This window comes from Sapajus apella, unplaced genomic scaffold (genome assembly GCF_009761245.1).
Source record: "Sapajus apella isolate SASKATOON/1434 unplaced genomic scaffold, GSC_monkey_1.0 scaffold48, whole genome shotgun sequence".
NCBI lineage: Eukaryota > Metazoa > Chordata > Mammalia > Primates > Cebidae > Sapajus > Sapajus apella.
The window spans coordinates 6,413,661-6,426,730 of NW_022436988.1; the positions used below are offsets into that span (position 1 = coordinate 6,413,661).

Here is a 13,070-nt window from a genome sequence, read left to right on the forward strand (position 1 = left end):
AGCATCCAGCGTCCTCCAGCCTGGCCATGCTGTGGTTGCAGAGCCAGCAGGGTGGGAGCGCTCAGTGAAGCCCTCCGAAGGGGGCTGCTTCCTGGACCAGCTGCAGGATGGGGGAGACCGCTTCTGTCCAGGGCTGATATGGACGGACTGACCATGCCTAGCTCCCAGCCCTACCCTCTCACTAGCTTGCCATTCAGTTAGCCGTTAATGAGGGCCACTGGGTGCGGGACCCTGGGCTGCCCGGGGTTGGGTAGGGGATTCCTACACGTAGGTAAATCTGCATGATGCTGGAGAGAGCGGGCAGTAAAGTGATTGACTCTCTCTGGGGGTGACATTTTCTTTTCTAGTAGGGCTTGGCCAGGCAGGCAAGGTGGAGCCTGGTGGGCCAGGTGCAGGGCTTCGAATGAGGAGGTGTGAGCTTGGGGGCGGCACAGGGATGTGGCTTGTCTGGTGAGGGTGTGGCAGGGAGGGCAGACCTGAAGGGACCTCCAGGGAGGTGTGATCAGCTCTGGCTTCCAGAAAGATCCTACCTGCTTGGCGACCTTAACTGAGCTGGAGTCTGGAGGCCCCACCCTTGTACCCAGCTCCTTCCGCTGCCTGCCTCCCACCCCCCAGTGCCAGTTCCCCAGGGCAGTGCCCTCCCAATGCCCTCTTGCTGTACCCTGGTCCCAAACGAGGCCAAGCTATGAACATTCCCTGCAGAGGCCCCGGTGAAGCTGTGGTCTTGGAGCTGTTCCCAGAGCACACTCAGGACGAGGGGACCTGGCCATAGCTTCAACCAAGTGGGGTCCCTCGGTGGCTGCCAGGACTCCTCAGCACCAACCCAGCCCAGTGGGTTGATCTCTGAGGGCCTCGTCGCACTCCGCTGGGCAGTGTGCCCTAGGGACTGCCCTAGGGGGTGGGGTCAGGACTCCCCAGCACTTTGGGTGGAAGGAGGTGAAGCCAGCGCTGCTGGTGTAGCCTTAAAGAAGCAGGAGACATCCTAGCTCCGTCTCAAGATTTCTCCTCTGCACCCAGCATTCTGCTCCTCAAAAGTCCCAAATATGCAGGGGGTAAAGGGGCATTGCTCAATGGAATCACTGGGGAGCCTGGGCTGCTCCCCAGCCTCTGGTTTGCCCCATAGAAGCCCCTTAGGCACCTCTGGGGAGCCCCAGGCTTCTGAGGAGCATGGTTTGGAAAGCACTGGAATGCTGGACCAAGTTCCCTCTCTGGCTCCCTGAAAGGTGGTCTTCTAGCCCCAGTCTTAGGGCAGGAGGGAGCCCATCCCCTAGGAGCCCCCAGGTCCTGGAGCTGGACATCGGGAGTCCTAGGTGCACCGCTTCCTGGCTATGTGAGCTTGGGCAAGTTTCTGAGCCCCTCTGAGCCTCCATTCACCATCTGTAGAATGGAAGAGACGCTAATGTCTCCCTGGAAGGTGTTTCAAAGGGTAATGCATGTAAAGGGCCCAACGAGGCCCGGCACAGTTAGAGACTTAACCCTGCCCGGCCTTGGGAGGGTCTCCAGCACCTCAGGGTTCCCCTCAAAGGAGGGCCTGGGCAGGTCTGCTTAAAAACAAACAGGAATGCCCCTGGGTTTCATGCTTTAAAACAAAACCACATGTTTTGGGGCCAGATGCAGTGGCTCATGCCTGTGATCCCAGCAATTTGGGAGGCCAAGGTGGGTAGATTATGAGGTCAGGAGTTTGAGACCTGCCTGGCCAACATGGTGAAACTTTGTCTCTACTAAGAAGACGAAAAGTAGCCAGGTGTGGTGGTGTGTGCCAATAATCCCATCTACTCAGGAGGCTGAGGCAGGAGAATTGCATGAACCCAGGAGGTAGAGGATGCAGTGAGCTGAGATCGTGCCACTGCACTCCAGCCTGGGCGATGGAGCAAGACTCCATCTCAGGGGAAAAAACAAAAAACCTCATATATTTAACTTTGAAAGTCCAGGAATTGCTAGCTGCCTTCTGATACTTAGGCAACGTTCAAACAATCTGGAAGTGTTTTGTTGTTTTGACTGATAATTTATTGAAGTAAAAGCCACACAACACAATATCAACCATTTTAAAGCACGGAACCCAGGGTCATTCCTGTTTATTTTTAAGAAGACCTGCCCAGGCCCTCCTTTGAGGAGAACCCTGAGGTGCCGGAGGCCCTCCCGAGGCCGGGCAGGATCGAGTCCCTAACTGTGCACTGCGTGGCCTGAAGCCGTCTCTCCATCCTTCCAGCCATCTATCTATCTATCCACCCTTCTGCAGGCTGAGGCTTCACTGCGGAGTATCTGTACAGAACGAGGAGAGGAAAGAACATGTTCTAAAGCCGTTCACGGCAAGACCCAGGAAGAAGCTGCAGGCAAACCCAGACTTGAAGGTAGGAAGCTGGGCAGCGGGACCCAGGCACTGGCTGCTATGCCCAGGTGCACCACGTGCAGATGCTGCCCGAGGGACCCGCACTCTGTGTCTGAACAGTGGTGGATAGTGAATGAAGGGAGCAACAGGGAGGGACAAGGGCAGGGAAGGGCTGGGTGCGGTGGCTCATGCCTGTAATCCTAGCACTCTGGGAGGCCAAGGTGGGTGGATCACCTGAGGTTAGGAGTTTGAGACTGGCCTGGCCAACATGGCAAAACCCCATCTCTACTAAAAATACAAAAAAATGTAGCGGAGTGCAGTGTGGGTGCCTGTAGTCCCAGCTACTCGGGAGGCTGAGGCAGGAGAATCGCTTGTACCTGGGAGGCGGAGGTTGCAGTGAGCCGAGATCATGCCACTGCCCTCTAGCCTGGGTGATGAGAGTGAGATTCTGTCTCAAAAAATAAAAAAGGGGCAGGGAGGGAGGTGGGGCCGGCACTGCTCGAGATGTGGCAGGGCGGCTCCTCTGATAAGGGGGTATTCAAACTGCAACCGGGAGGCTGAGAAGAGCCGGCCTCTCCGCTGGGTGACGGTCCGGGACAGAGTGACTGGCTCAGGCAGAGGCCCAGCGTTACGGAGCTCCTACTTCATTAAGAGGGAATTCACACACCAGCGATTCACCCATTTAAAGTGTACCATCGGTGTTTTTGTTTATTTATTTATTTGAGATTGGGTCTTACTCTGTCACCAGGCTAGAGTGCAATGGCACAATTGTGGCTCACCGCAGCCTTGACCTCCCAGGCTCAAGCCATCCTCCTCCTTCAGCCTCCTGAGTAGCTGTGACTATAGACACACCACTACCCCTGGCTAATTTTTAAATTTTTTGTACAGGTGGGGTCTCACTATGTTGCCCAGGCTGGACTTGAACTCCTGGGCTCAAGCAATCCTTCTACCTCAGTCTCTCAAATTGCTGAGATTACAGTGGTGAACCATCACTCCCAACCTTCAGTGGTTTTAATGTATTCACAGTGGGTGGGTGTGGTGGCTCACACCTGTAATCCCAGCACTTTGGGAGGCTGAGGCAGGTGGATCACTTCAGGTCAGGACTTTGAGACCAGCCTGGTCAACATGGCGAAACTCCATCTCTACTAAAAATACAAAAATTAGCTGGGTGTGGTGGCTTGTGCCTGTAATCCCAGCTACTCAGGAGGCTGAGACAGGAGAATCACTTGAACCCTGGAGGTAGAGGTTGCAGTGAGCCAACATCACACCACTGCACTCCAGCCTGGGTGACAGAGCAAGACTCTGTCTCAAAAAAGACAGAAAGAAAAAGCCTGGGCATGGTGGCTCATGCCTGTATTCCCAACACTTTGGGAGGCCGAGGTGGACAGATCACGAGTTCAGGAGTTCGAGACCAGACTGTCCAATATGGTGAAACCCTGTCTCTACTAAAAATACAAAAATTAGCCAGGCGTGGTGGCACGCACCTGTAGTCTCAGCTACTCAGGAGGCTGAGGCAGAAGAATCACTTGAACCTGGGAGGCGGAGGTTGCAGTGAGCTGAGATTTTGACACTGCACTCCAGCCTGGGCAACAGAGTGAGACTCTGTCTCAAAAAAAAAAATTATATATATATATGTATATTCACAGAGTTGTGCCACCATCACCACAGTCAGTTTTAGATTACTTTTATTACACCCTAAAGAAAGCTTGTACCCAGGCCGGGCACGGTGGCTCACGCCTATAATCCCAGCGCTTTGGGAGGCTGAGGCAGGTGGATCATGAGGTCAGGAGATCAAGACCATCCTGGCTGACATAGTGAAACCCTGTCTCTACTAAAAGTATAAAAAATTAGCCAGGCTTGGTGGCATATACCTGTAGTCCCAGTTATTTGGGAGGCTGAGGTGGAGAATTGGTTAAACCCAGGACGCGGAGGTTGCCGTGAGTGGAGATCACACCACTGCATTCCAGCCTGGATGACAGAGCGAGACTCCGTCTCAAAAGAAAAGGAAAGCCCGGCTGGGCTCGGTGGCTCATGCCTGTAATCCCAGCACTCTGGGAGGCCGAGGCGGGTGGATCACGAGGTCAAGAGATCGAGACCATCCTGGTCAACACAGTGAAACCCCGTCTCTACTAAAAATACAAAAAATTAGCTGGGCATGGTGGCATGTGCCTGTAATCCCAGCTATTCGGGAGGCTGAGGCAGGAGAATTGTCTGAATCCAGGAGGCGGAGGTTGCTGTAAGCCGAGATCGCGCCATTGCACTCCAGCCTGGGTAACAATAGCGAAACTCCGTCTCAAAAAAAAAAAAAGAAAAAGAAAAAGAAAGCCTGCACCCTTTAGCTGTCACCTCCTCCCTGCCCAGTCCCCACTTGTCCAGTCCTAAGCAACCACTAGCCTGCTTCTGTCTGTAGATGTCCCTATTCTGGGCCTTCGTATGCATGGACTCAGGCAGTGGGTAGCCTTCCGTGACTGGCTCCTCTCACTGGACACAGCATTCTCAAGCTCGTCCATGTTGTAGCTGTGTCAGGACTTCCTTCCTTTTGTGGCTGAAGGATGCTCCATTGTGTGACTTGACCGCATTTTATATTCGTGCCTTTATCTGCTGACAGGCGCTGCTGTTGTTTCCCTTTTCAGGCTCTGGGGAGCCGTGCTACTGAGCACTTCCTGTCCAAGTTTCTGTGTGGACACAGTGCTTCAGTGTGTGAAGCCATCACTCATTTATTTATTTATTTATTTATTTTTGAGACTGAGTCTCACTCTGTCGCCCAGGCTGGAGTGCAATGGCGGAATCTCGACTCACTGCAACCTCCCCATCCCAGGTTCAAGCAACTCCTGCCTCAGCCTCCTGAGTGGCTGGAACTACAGGTGCCCACCACCACACCCAGCTCATTTTTGTATTTTTAGTAGAGACAGGGTTTCACTATGTTGGCCAGGCTGGTCTTGAACTCCTGGACTCAGGTGGTCCACCTGCCTCAGCCTCCCAAAATGCTGAGATTACAGGCATGAGCCACCACGCCCGGCAATGTCATTCACTCATTTGGTCCTGCAGATGCTTCCCTGGGGAGGAACTGTGACTCTCCCCCTTGTACGGGTAAGGACTTGAGTGATGAGCGGCCAAGTGACTCACCCAACAGCAAATGCAAGACTGTGGGCCCAGAATGTGCCCCCGGCTCCAACGCTTTCGATCTTCGAACCCCACTCCCAGCAGAGCTTGGCAAGTTTGAGACAATGAGAGGCCCAGAAATGCTGGGTCAGGGGTACGCAAGGGCACGGGAAGAGGTGAAGAGAGGGCCTGGAAGTCCCAGTGAGACGTTTGGACTTTGGGTGAGAACAGGAAATCCTGGGAGAGTGTTGAGCAGGGAGTGACACGTGTGATCTGTGCTTTCGGGAGGTCGCTTGTCCCAGCCGTGGTGTGGGGAATGATCAGTGTCAGAGGGCTCAAGGCAGCAGGTAGAGGAATTGAGAGAGTGGAGTGGGCCTCCAGGTGAGAGGAGATGGCGTAGGTGAGGTCGAGATGGAGGGAGGAAGACAGGTTCAGAATACACACGGCTGCTGTCTCGCCCACCTGTGCATCCCACGCTTCAGCCCACACACGCCCTTGGCCGAAGGGCTCCCAGGGAGGTGGGGATGGAGTCCCTGGCTTTGAACAAGGAGAGGAAAAACAAAACTTGCCGAGGAACCTTGGGATGTGAGGGAGAGGAGACAGCTGGGGGTTTTAGCAAGAAGACGGTCATGGGCCAGAGCAAGAGATGAAATGAAGAGAGTGAAACAGCCAGAGGGCGTTAATTCCGGTGGAGTCAGAGGGGAATTGGAGATGGGTGGCACAAGCACAGGAAATCCCCAGATGGGGTATTAGGCAAGACCCACTGAAATTCGGGATGGACTTCCCTTCAACCCAGCCATTCTGCTTCCAGAACGTGGTCTTGTGTAAACAGTACACGTGGCATATGCAAGGGTGTTAGTTTCAACATCACACCCATGTCTCCAATTCTGGAAACATCCTAAACAGCCAGCAATTGGGACTTAAGTAAGCTTTGGTGCCTTCCATTCTATGAAATCTTTGCATCCATCAGCCAGGCCCAGCGGCTCGCATCTGTAATCCCAGCACTTTGGGAGGCCGAGGCAGGTAAATCACCTGAGGTCAGGAGTTCGAGACCAGCCTGGCCAACATGGTGAAATCCTCTCTCTACCAAAAATACAAAAATTAGCTGGCACCTGTAATCCCAGCTACTCAGGAGGCTGAGGCAGGAGAATCGCTTGAATCCAGGAGGAGGAGGTTACAGTGAGCCGAGATCTCACCACTGCAGTCCAACCTGGGCAACAAGAGTGAAACTCCGTGTCAAAAAAAAAAATCTTTGCATTCATCAAAAAAGTTTTGCCATCCAAAGTGCAGTGGCCTCTGCCTGTAGTCCCAGCACTTTGGATGGCAGAAGTTGCAGTGACCCAAGATGGTGCCACTGCACTCCAACCTGGGTGACAGAGTGAGACCCCATCTCAAAAAAAGAAAAAAATGTAGGTCTGTCTGTATGTGTTGACAGGGAAAGATGTCCACACTGCAGATAAAAGAGTGTGGGCCAGGTGCAGTGGCTCACGCCTGTAACCCCAGCTACTTTGGAGGCTGAGGCAGGAGAATTTCTTTAACCTGGGAGGTGGAGCATACACTGAGCCAAGATCATGCTACTGCCCTCCAGCCTGGGCAACAGAGCAAGACCCTGTCTCAAAACAAAAAATGACATGAGTGTGTGTAGAATTTTGACGTATGTATTTCCAGGCCCAGAGAGGCCTTCCAGAGGATGGAGGGAAAGGAGGGTCATCTGCTCACGTTCTGCTTTATAGAAGTCTGATTTTTTTTTTCTTTGAGACAGAGTCTCACTCTGTTGCGCAGGCTGGAGTGCAGTGGTGTGATCTTGGCTCACAGCAACCTCCGCCTTGCGGGTTTAAGCGATTCTATTCTCCTGCCTCATTCTCCCGAGAGGCTGGGACTACAGGTACGAGCCACTGTGCTTGGCTAATTTCTGTATTTTAATAGAGATGGTGCTTCTTCATTATTTTGGCCAGGCTAGTCTCGAACTCCTGGCCTCAAGTGATCCACCCACCTTCGCCTTCCAAAGTGCTGGGATTATAAGCGTGAGCCACTGCACCTGGCTGTGTGATTTTTTTTTTTTTTTACAATGAGCATATGTCATTTATATTGTTTAACAATATTATTACCTTTCGGCCCATAGTGACCAGACAAGTTTCAGTTTTTGTTTTCTTTTTTTTTTTTTTTTTTTTTTTTGAGATAGAGTCTCACTCTTGCCAAGGCTGGAGTGCAATGGCATGATCTTGGCTCACTGCAACCTGTCTCCTGAGTTCAAGCAATTCTTATGCCTCAGCCTCCCAAGTAGCTGGGATTATAGGCATGTGCCACCACACCTAGCTAATTTTGTTTTCATTTTTTTTGTTTTGTTTTTTTTTGTTTTGTTTTGTTTTGGTTTTTTTTGAGACATTATCACTCTGTCACCCAGGCTGGAGTGCAGTGGCGCAATCTCGGCTCACTGCAACCTCCGCCTCCCGGGTTCAAGTTCTGCTCCTGACTCAGCCTCCCAAGTAGCTGGGACTACAGGTGCACGCCACTTGGGAGGCCGAGGCAGGCAGATGTCTTGAGCCCAAGAGTTCCAGACCAGGCTGGCTAACATGGAGAATCCCTGCCTCTACAGAAAAAGAAAAATGAGCCGGGTGGGCTTGGGGGACAGGAACCAGCATAGTAGGTTTCTCATCTCTCTGGGCATTTGGCTGAGCTGCCACTTCCTGCTGCACAGCTCAGGAGCCCTCCTCCAAAAGCCACCTGCTTCCTGCACAGCTGGCCCTGGGAGTGTAGCACGAACCTGCCCGGCCGAGCTTGTTGGGAGCACCAGGTTGTCCTGGAGCCTTCTTGTCCTCCCTCGACCCCTCCTGTCCAGAGACAAAAGCAGGACCCATTGTCTACAAGAAGCCACCCTATGCCCCCGGCCTACCCCTGATGAGGCAGTCAAGAGCACTCCAGCTGTACATTTTTCATCTTCATGCTTTTTTTTTTTTTTTTTTTTTTTTTTTTTTTTGAGTTGGAGCCTCGCTCTGTCACCCCAGTCTGGAGTGCAATGGCGCCGTCTTGGCTCACCCCTTCCGGTTCAAGTGATTCCCCTGCCTCAGCCTCCCCAGTAGCTGGGATTACAGGCATGCACCGCCATGCCTGGCTAATTTTTGTATTTTTAGTAGAGACAGGGTTTTGCCTTGTTGGCCAGGCTGGTCACAAACTCCTGACCTCAGGTGATCTGCCTGCCTCAGCCTCCCAAAGTGCTGGGATTTTCAGGCTGGATTTAGTCCCCAGAGATGTCTGAAACAACTTTGGGCTGGTCGGTCGGTTCTCGTTGTGCCTTGGCATCAGGGTCCTGATACCCTGCCACCCCTTCCACCACCCACCGCCGCTCTCCTGGTCTCCATTCCAGCCCTCCCGCCTCCTGCCCACCATGGCTTCTGCTGACAAGAATGGCGGGAGTGTGTCTTCTGTGTCTAGCAGCCGCCTGCAGAGCCGGAAGCCACCCAATCTCTCCATCACCATCCCACCCCCCGAGAAAGAGACCCCGGCCCCTGGCGAGCAGGACAGCATGTTGCCTGAGGTAAGGGGGCCAGCCTGGGGGCTCACTGTCCTGCTACAGGCAACAGATGTGCCCACATGACACCTTCTGGACAGTTTCACTTCCTAGAGAGGCTCTTTCTGAGCCACAGCTGCTGCCTGTGCAGCCCTTGACTCGGCCTCATGCCCTCCTTCCTGGGTCCAAAATAATCACAGGGAGTCAGGCTGGGAACCGGGCTCACTCTCATCATGGTCACAGCCGGATAGGAAGTGCCAGCCCCGAGAAAGGGCTTGCTGGACTCTTGGTCTCTCTTCTGAGGGCTGGGGGCTGTCTTTGACACGGGTGAGCAGGGATAGTGTCTCCCTGGCATCAGCAGCCTTCCTAGGCAGTACCTGGTTCCTTTGGAAGAGAGCGAAAATGAATCAGTGTTTCCGACAGTCTGAGCTGTTGCTCCATAAAGAGCTCATTGAAACAGGCTCATAGCAGCGTGGGCTTCCCGCACAGCCTGGAGTATAAAGGGAAACGATGTGAACACCACCCGCTCAGCCCAGAGCTCTGCAGAGGACGCAGCAGCAGGCAGGAGCGTCATGGTGCAGAGGGGAGGGACTGGGTGATGAGTTAGGGAAACATGCTGGGCTTGACGGAGAAACACTACACAATGGCGATTCTAAATTCAGAATGAGGCTGGACGCGGTGGCCTCATGCCTGTAATCTCATCACTTTTGGAGGCTGAGGCAGGCAGATCACTTGAGCCCAGGAGTTCAAGACCAGCCTAGACAACATAACAAGACCCTGTCTCTGGAAAATACTTAAAAAAAAAAAAAAATGAGCTGGGTGTGGTAGCACACGCCTGTAATCCCAGCTAGTTAGGACACGGAGGTAGAAGGCTTGCTTGAGCCTGGGAAGTTGAGGCTCCAGTGAGCTATGATGGTGCCCCTGCCCTTCAGCCTGGGCAACAGAGCAAGACTCCGTCTCAAAAAGTATATATGTAGGCCAGTCAAGATGGCTCACACCGGTAATCCCAGCACTTTGGGAGGCCAAGGCGGGCGCTTCACTTGCGGTCAGGAGTTTGAGACCAGCCTGGCCAACATGGTGAAACCCCATCTCTACTGAAAATATAAAAATTAGCCAGGTGTGGTGGCGGGTGCCTGTAATCCCAGCTACTTGGGAGGTTGAGACATGAGAATCACTTGAACCAGGGAGGTGGAGGTTTCAGTGAGCCAAGATTGTACTGCTGCACTCCAGCCTGAACGATAGAACAAGACTCCGTCTCAAGAAAGCATATATACATATACATATATTCACAGTGAAAGCAGACTGGGGTTGAGGTTTGTTCTCAGGATTTGCAGAATGGGAGAACCTCGGACCTGGGCTGCACACGTCACTGCCTGCCCTCCCTCCTTCTTCCCCAAGAGGCCCAAGAACCCAGCCTTCTTGAAGAGCGTCAGCCTCCAGGAGCCACGGGCCCGATGGCAGGAGAGCTCAGAGAAGCGCCCCGGCTTCCGCCGCCAGGCCTCGCTGTCCCAGAGCATCCGCAAGTGAGCCCCCACACCCAAGCCCAGCGCCCCCCACCCAGCAACCTGTGGATTCTCGGTGCCTGGACATTACTGGGCCTGGTCTCTGCGTTCCCTCTCTGGAAGGAGTAGGCAGGCACTAAAGAGCAGTGTCTCCCTGCAGCCTAATGTCATGGTAGAGATGGGGAGGCGGGTGTGTGCCTTGCAGAATGTCACAGTGTAGAGGCTGAGGGGGTTCGAGGAGCTGGCTGGATCAGCGTGGAGGGTGCCTGGGGCCCTAGTCTGGCTCCTCACGCTCTAGTCTTCCCCTGCTTCTGCCCATCTGGTCACTGGGCTCCAGCCAGGGGCGTCACAGGTGGATCTGCCCCCCAAACCCCTGCAGGCACGCAGGCACACGTGCCATCACCGCTTCCACACATTCAGGTGCACAGGCACAGCCAAGCTCATGCCCACCTGCTTCTTGTCTGCTCCCTCAGGGGTGCAGCCCAGTGGTTTGGAGTCAGCGGCGACTGGGAGGGGCAGCGGCAGCAGTGGCAGCGTCGCAGCCTGCACCATTGCAGCATGCGCTACGGCCGCCTGAAGGCCTCGTGCCAGCGGGACCTGGAGCTCCCCAGCCAGGAGGTGCCATCCTTCCAGGGCACCGAGTCCCCAAAGCCCTGCAAGCTGCCCAAGGTGGGATCCACAGGGAAAGGGGGCAGGGGTGGGGACCCTAGCGGCTCTGCTCACTGCCCCCTCCCTTCCAGATTGTGGATCCACTGGCCCGGGGCCGGGCCTTCCGCCACCCGGAGGAGGTGGACAGGCCCCACGCCCCACACCCGCCGTTGACCCCCGGAGTCCTGTCCCTCACCTCGTTCACCAGCGTCCGCTCTGGCTACTCCCATCTGCCACGTCGCAAGAGGATGTCTGTGGCTCACATGAGCTTCCAAGCTGCTGCTGCCCTCTTCAAGGTGTGGGGCCCCCTCCTGCAGTGCCTGTCTTCCCCCACCTCTGCCCAGCCTCCCTCCCTTGCCCCTCCCTTCCACTCCTCATAGGAGCATCTCCTAAAGCTCACCCGGGCATCTGCCTTCAGTGCCAAGGACAGTGGGTGTGCTGGGATCCCTGGGCAAAGAGGGACCCCGAAGCACAGCACCCCAGCTTCCATCCTTCTGTCTGTCTTCAGTCTCTATGGCCCCCCGGCACCTGCCCAGTTTGGGAACCTGGTCTCTGCACTGACTGTTAAGCTGGGGAAGTGGGAAGTGAGACGTACACTCGCTCCTCACCCACCCGGGTTTGCCCAGTCCTTGTTATGTGCTGGGCACAGTGTGCAGAGCCATCACTGTCCTGGCTGAGCTCCCAGCCCAGGGTGAGGGTCGCCATTCAGGGTGGTCAGTTTAGGAGAGTGGCTGGTATCAGGGAAGACATCTAGTTAATCATAGAAAAACAAGGAGATGTTCACTAGGGAGGGAAGGGAACAGCATTCTCTGCAGAGGGAATGGCCTATGCAAGGGCCAGGAGGCCGGAGGAAGTGCGGTGCTTTGAGGGAGCAGCGGGCGGTTATGGGAGCAGTGGCAGGAGATGGGATCAGAAAGGTGGGCAGGGGCCTGGTATTCTGTGCCAAGAAACAGGATGGAGACACGGCCCGAGCCTCGGGAGTAAGGATATAGTGTGTGGGTGGCTTTGAGTGTTAGGATACCAGCAGCCCAAGCCAGAGGGGCAGCAGGATCAAGGGAAGGTGACTCCAAACTGTGCCAAGAGTGGTGTGCCAACAGAAGCTGGTGCCCCATGTCCTGACCTTCCCGTCTCAGGAGCTCCTCCTGCCCATTCAGCTTGCAGAACCTCCATGCTTTGGGCAGGATCCCTCCGCCCAAGGTGCTGCCTGCAGGCAGATGGGCTTGATGATTCCTTCGGTGCTGGGGCTGGGGGCCTGGATGGCCAGGCCCTGGTCCTGATACCCGTGCCTCTGCCTGTGCACAGGGGCGCTCGGTGCTCGATGCCACAGGACAGCGGTGCCGGGTGATCAAGCGCAGCTTTGCCTTCCCGAGCTTCCTGGAGGAGGATGTGGTTGATGGGGCAGACACATTTGACTCCTCGTTTTTTAGTAAGGCAAGCATGGGGTGTGGGCCCTCAGGGACGGGAGGGGTGAGGTGGCCTGGGAGCTGGGTGAGGAGGCTAGAGGCCCACTGGCGGAATGTGGCATGGTCCTGTGTGGAGCTGCTGGGCCCCCATCTTTCTGTTGGGTAGAGTGAGGATCTGGGGTGGGGCACAGTGCCGCCACTGGGGCTGACAGGCATGTGGCTTCCCGCCTCATCGTGAAGAGCCTGTCTGTCCAGCCGTGTCCTACCCTTGAATTGAGGTGCTGGGGTGCAGTGTTTGGGACAGACTCCTTACACTGTGTTTTCTTGTCCCCCTCCCCAGGAAGAAATGAGCTCCATGCCTGACGATGTCTTTGAGTCCCCCCCACTCTCTGCCAGCTACTTCCGAGGGATCCCACACTCAGCCTCCCCTGTCTCCCCTGATGGGGTGCAAATCCCTCTGTGAGTGCTGGGGCAGTCCCTCCTCCAGGCCAGCCACCAGCCTGGGGACATCCCCAGACCTCACCCTGGCCACCAAGCCCTTTCTGATCACCCTGGTGGGGTCTGGGAGTATTTTGTGG

General features: G+C 55.0%; 1 protein-coding gene across 4 annotated transcripts in view; it reads left to right on the forward strand.

Annotated features, from left to right (window-relative positions):
• Nucleotides 1–13,070, forward strand: part of RHBDF2 (rhomboid 5 homolog 2) — a 29,121-nt gene that overhangs the window by 9,679 nt on the left and 6,372 nt on the right. For 3 of the 4 annotated variants that reach the window (XM_032241582.1, XM_032241585.1, XM_032241583.1), the window contains exons 2-8: nt 2,240–2,351; nt 8,796–8,966; nt 10,338–10,462; nt 10,915–11,110; nt 11,182–11,385; nt 12,392–12,520; nt 12,833–12,951. In XM_032241582.1, coding sequence (XP_032097473.1) covers nt 8,817–8,966; nt 10,338–10,462; nt 10,915–11,110; nt 11,182–11,385; nt 12,392–12,520; nt 12,833–12,951 — 923 coding nt within the window. In that variant the 5' untranslated portion in view covers nt 2,240–2,351; nt 8,796–8,816. Of the gene's footprint in view, nt 1–2,239; nt 2,352–5,296; nt 5,813–8,795; nt 8,967–10,337; nt 10,463–10,914; nt 11,111–11,181; nt 11,386–12,391; nt 12,521–12,832; nt 12,952–13,070 lie in introns of those variants that run through there. The other variant, XM_032241584.1, reaches the window with a different exon arrangement.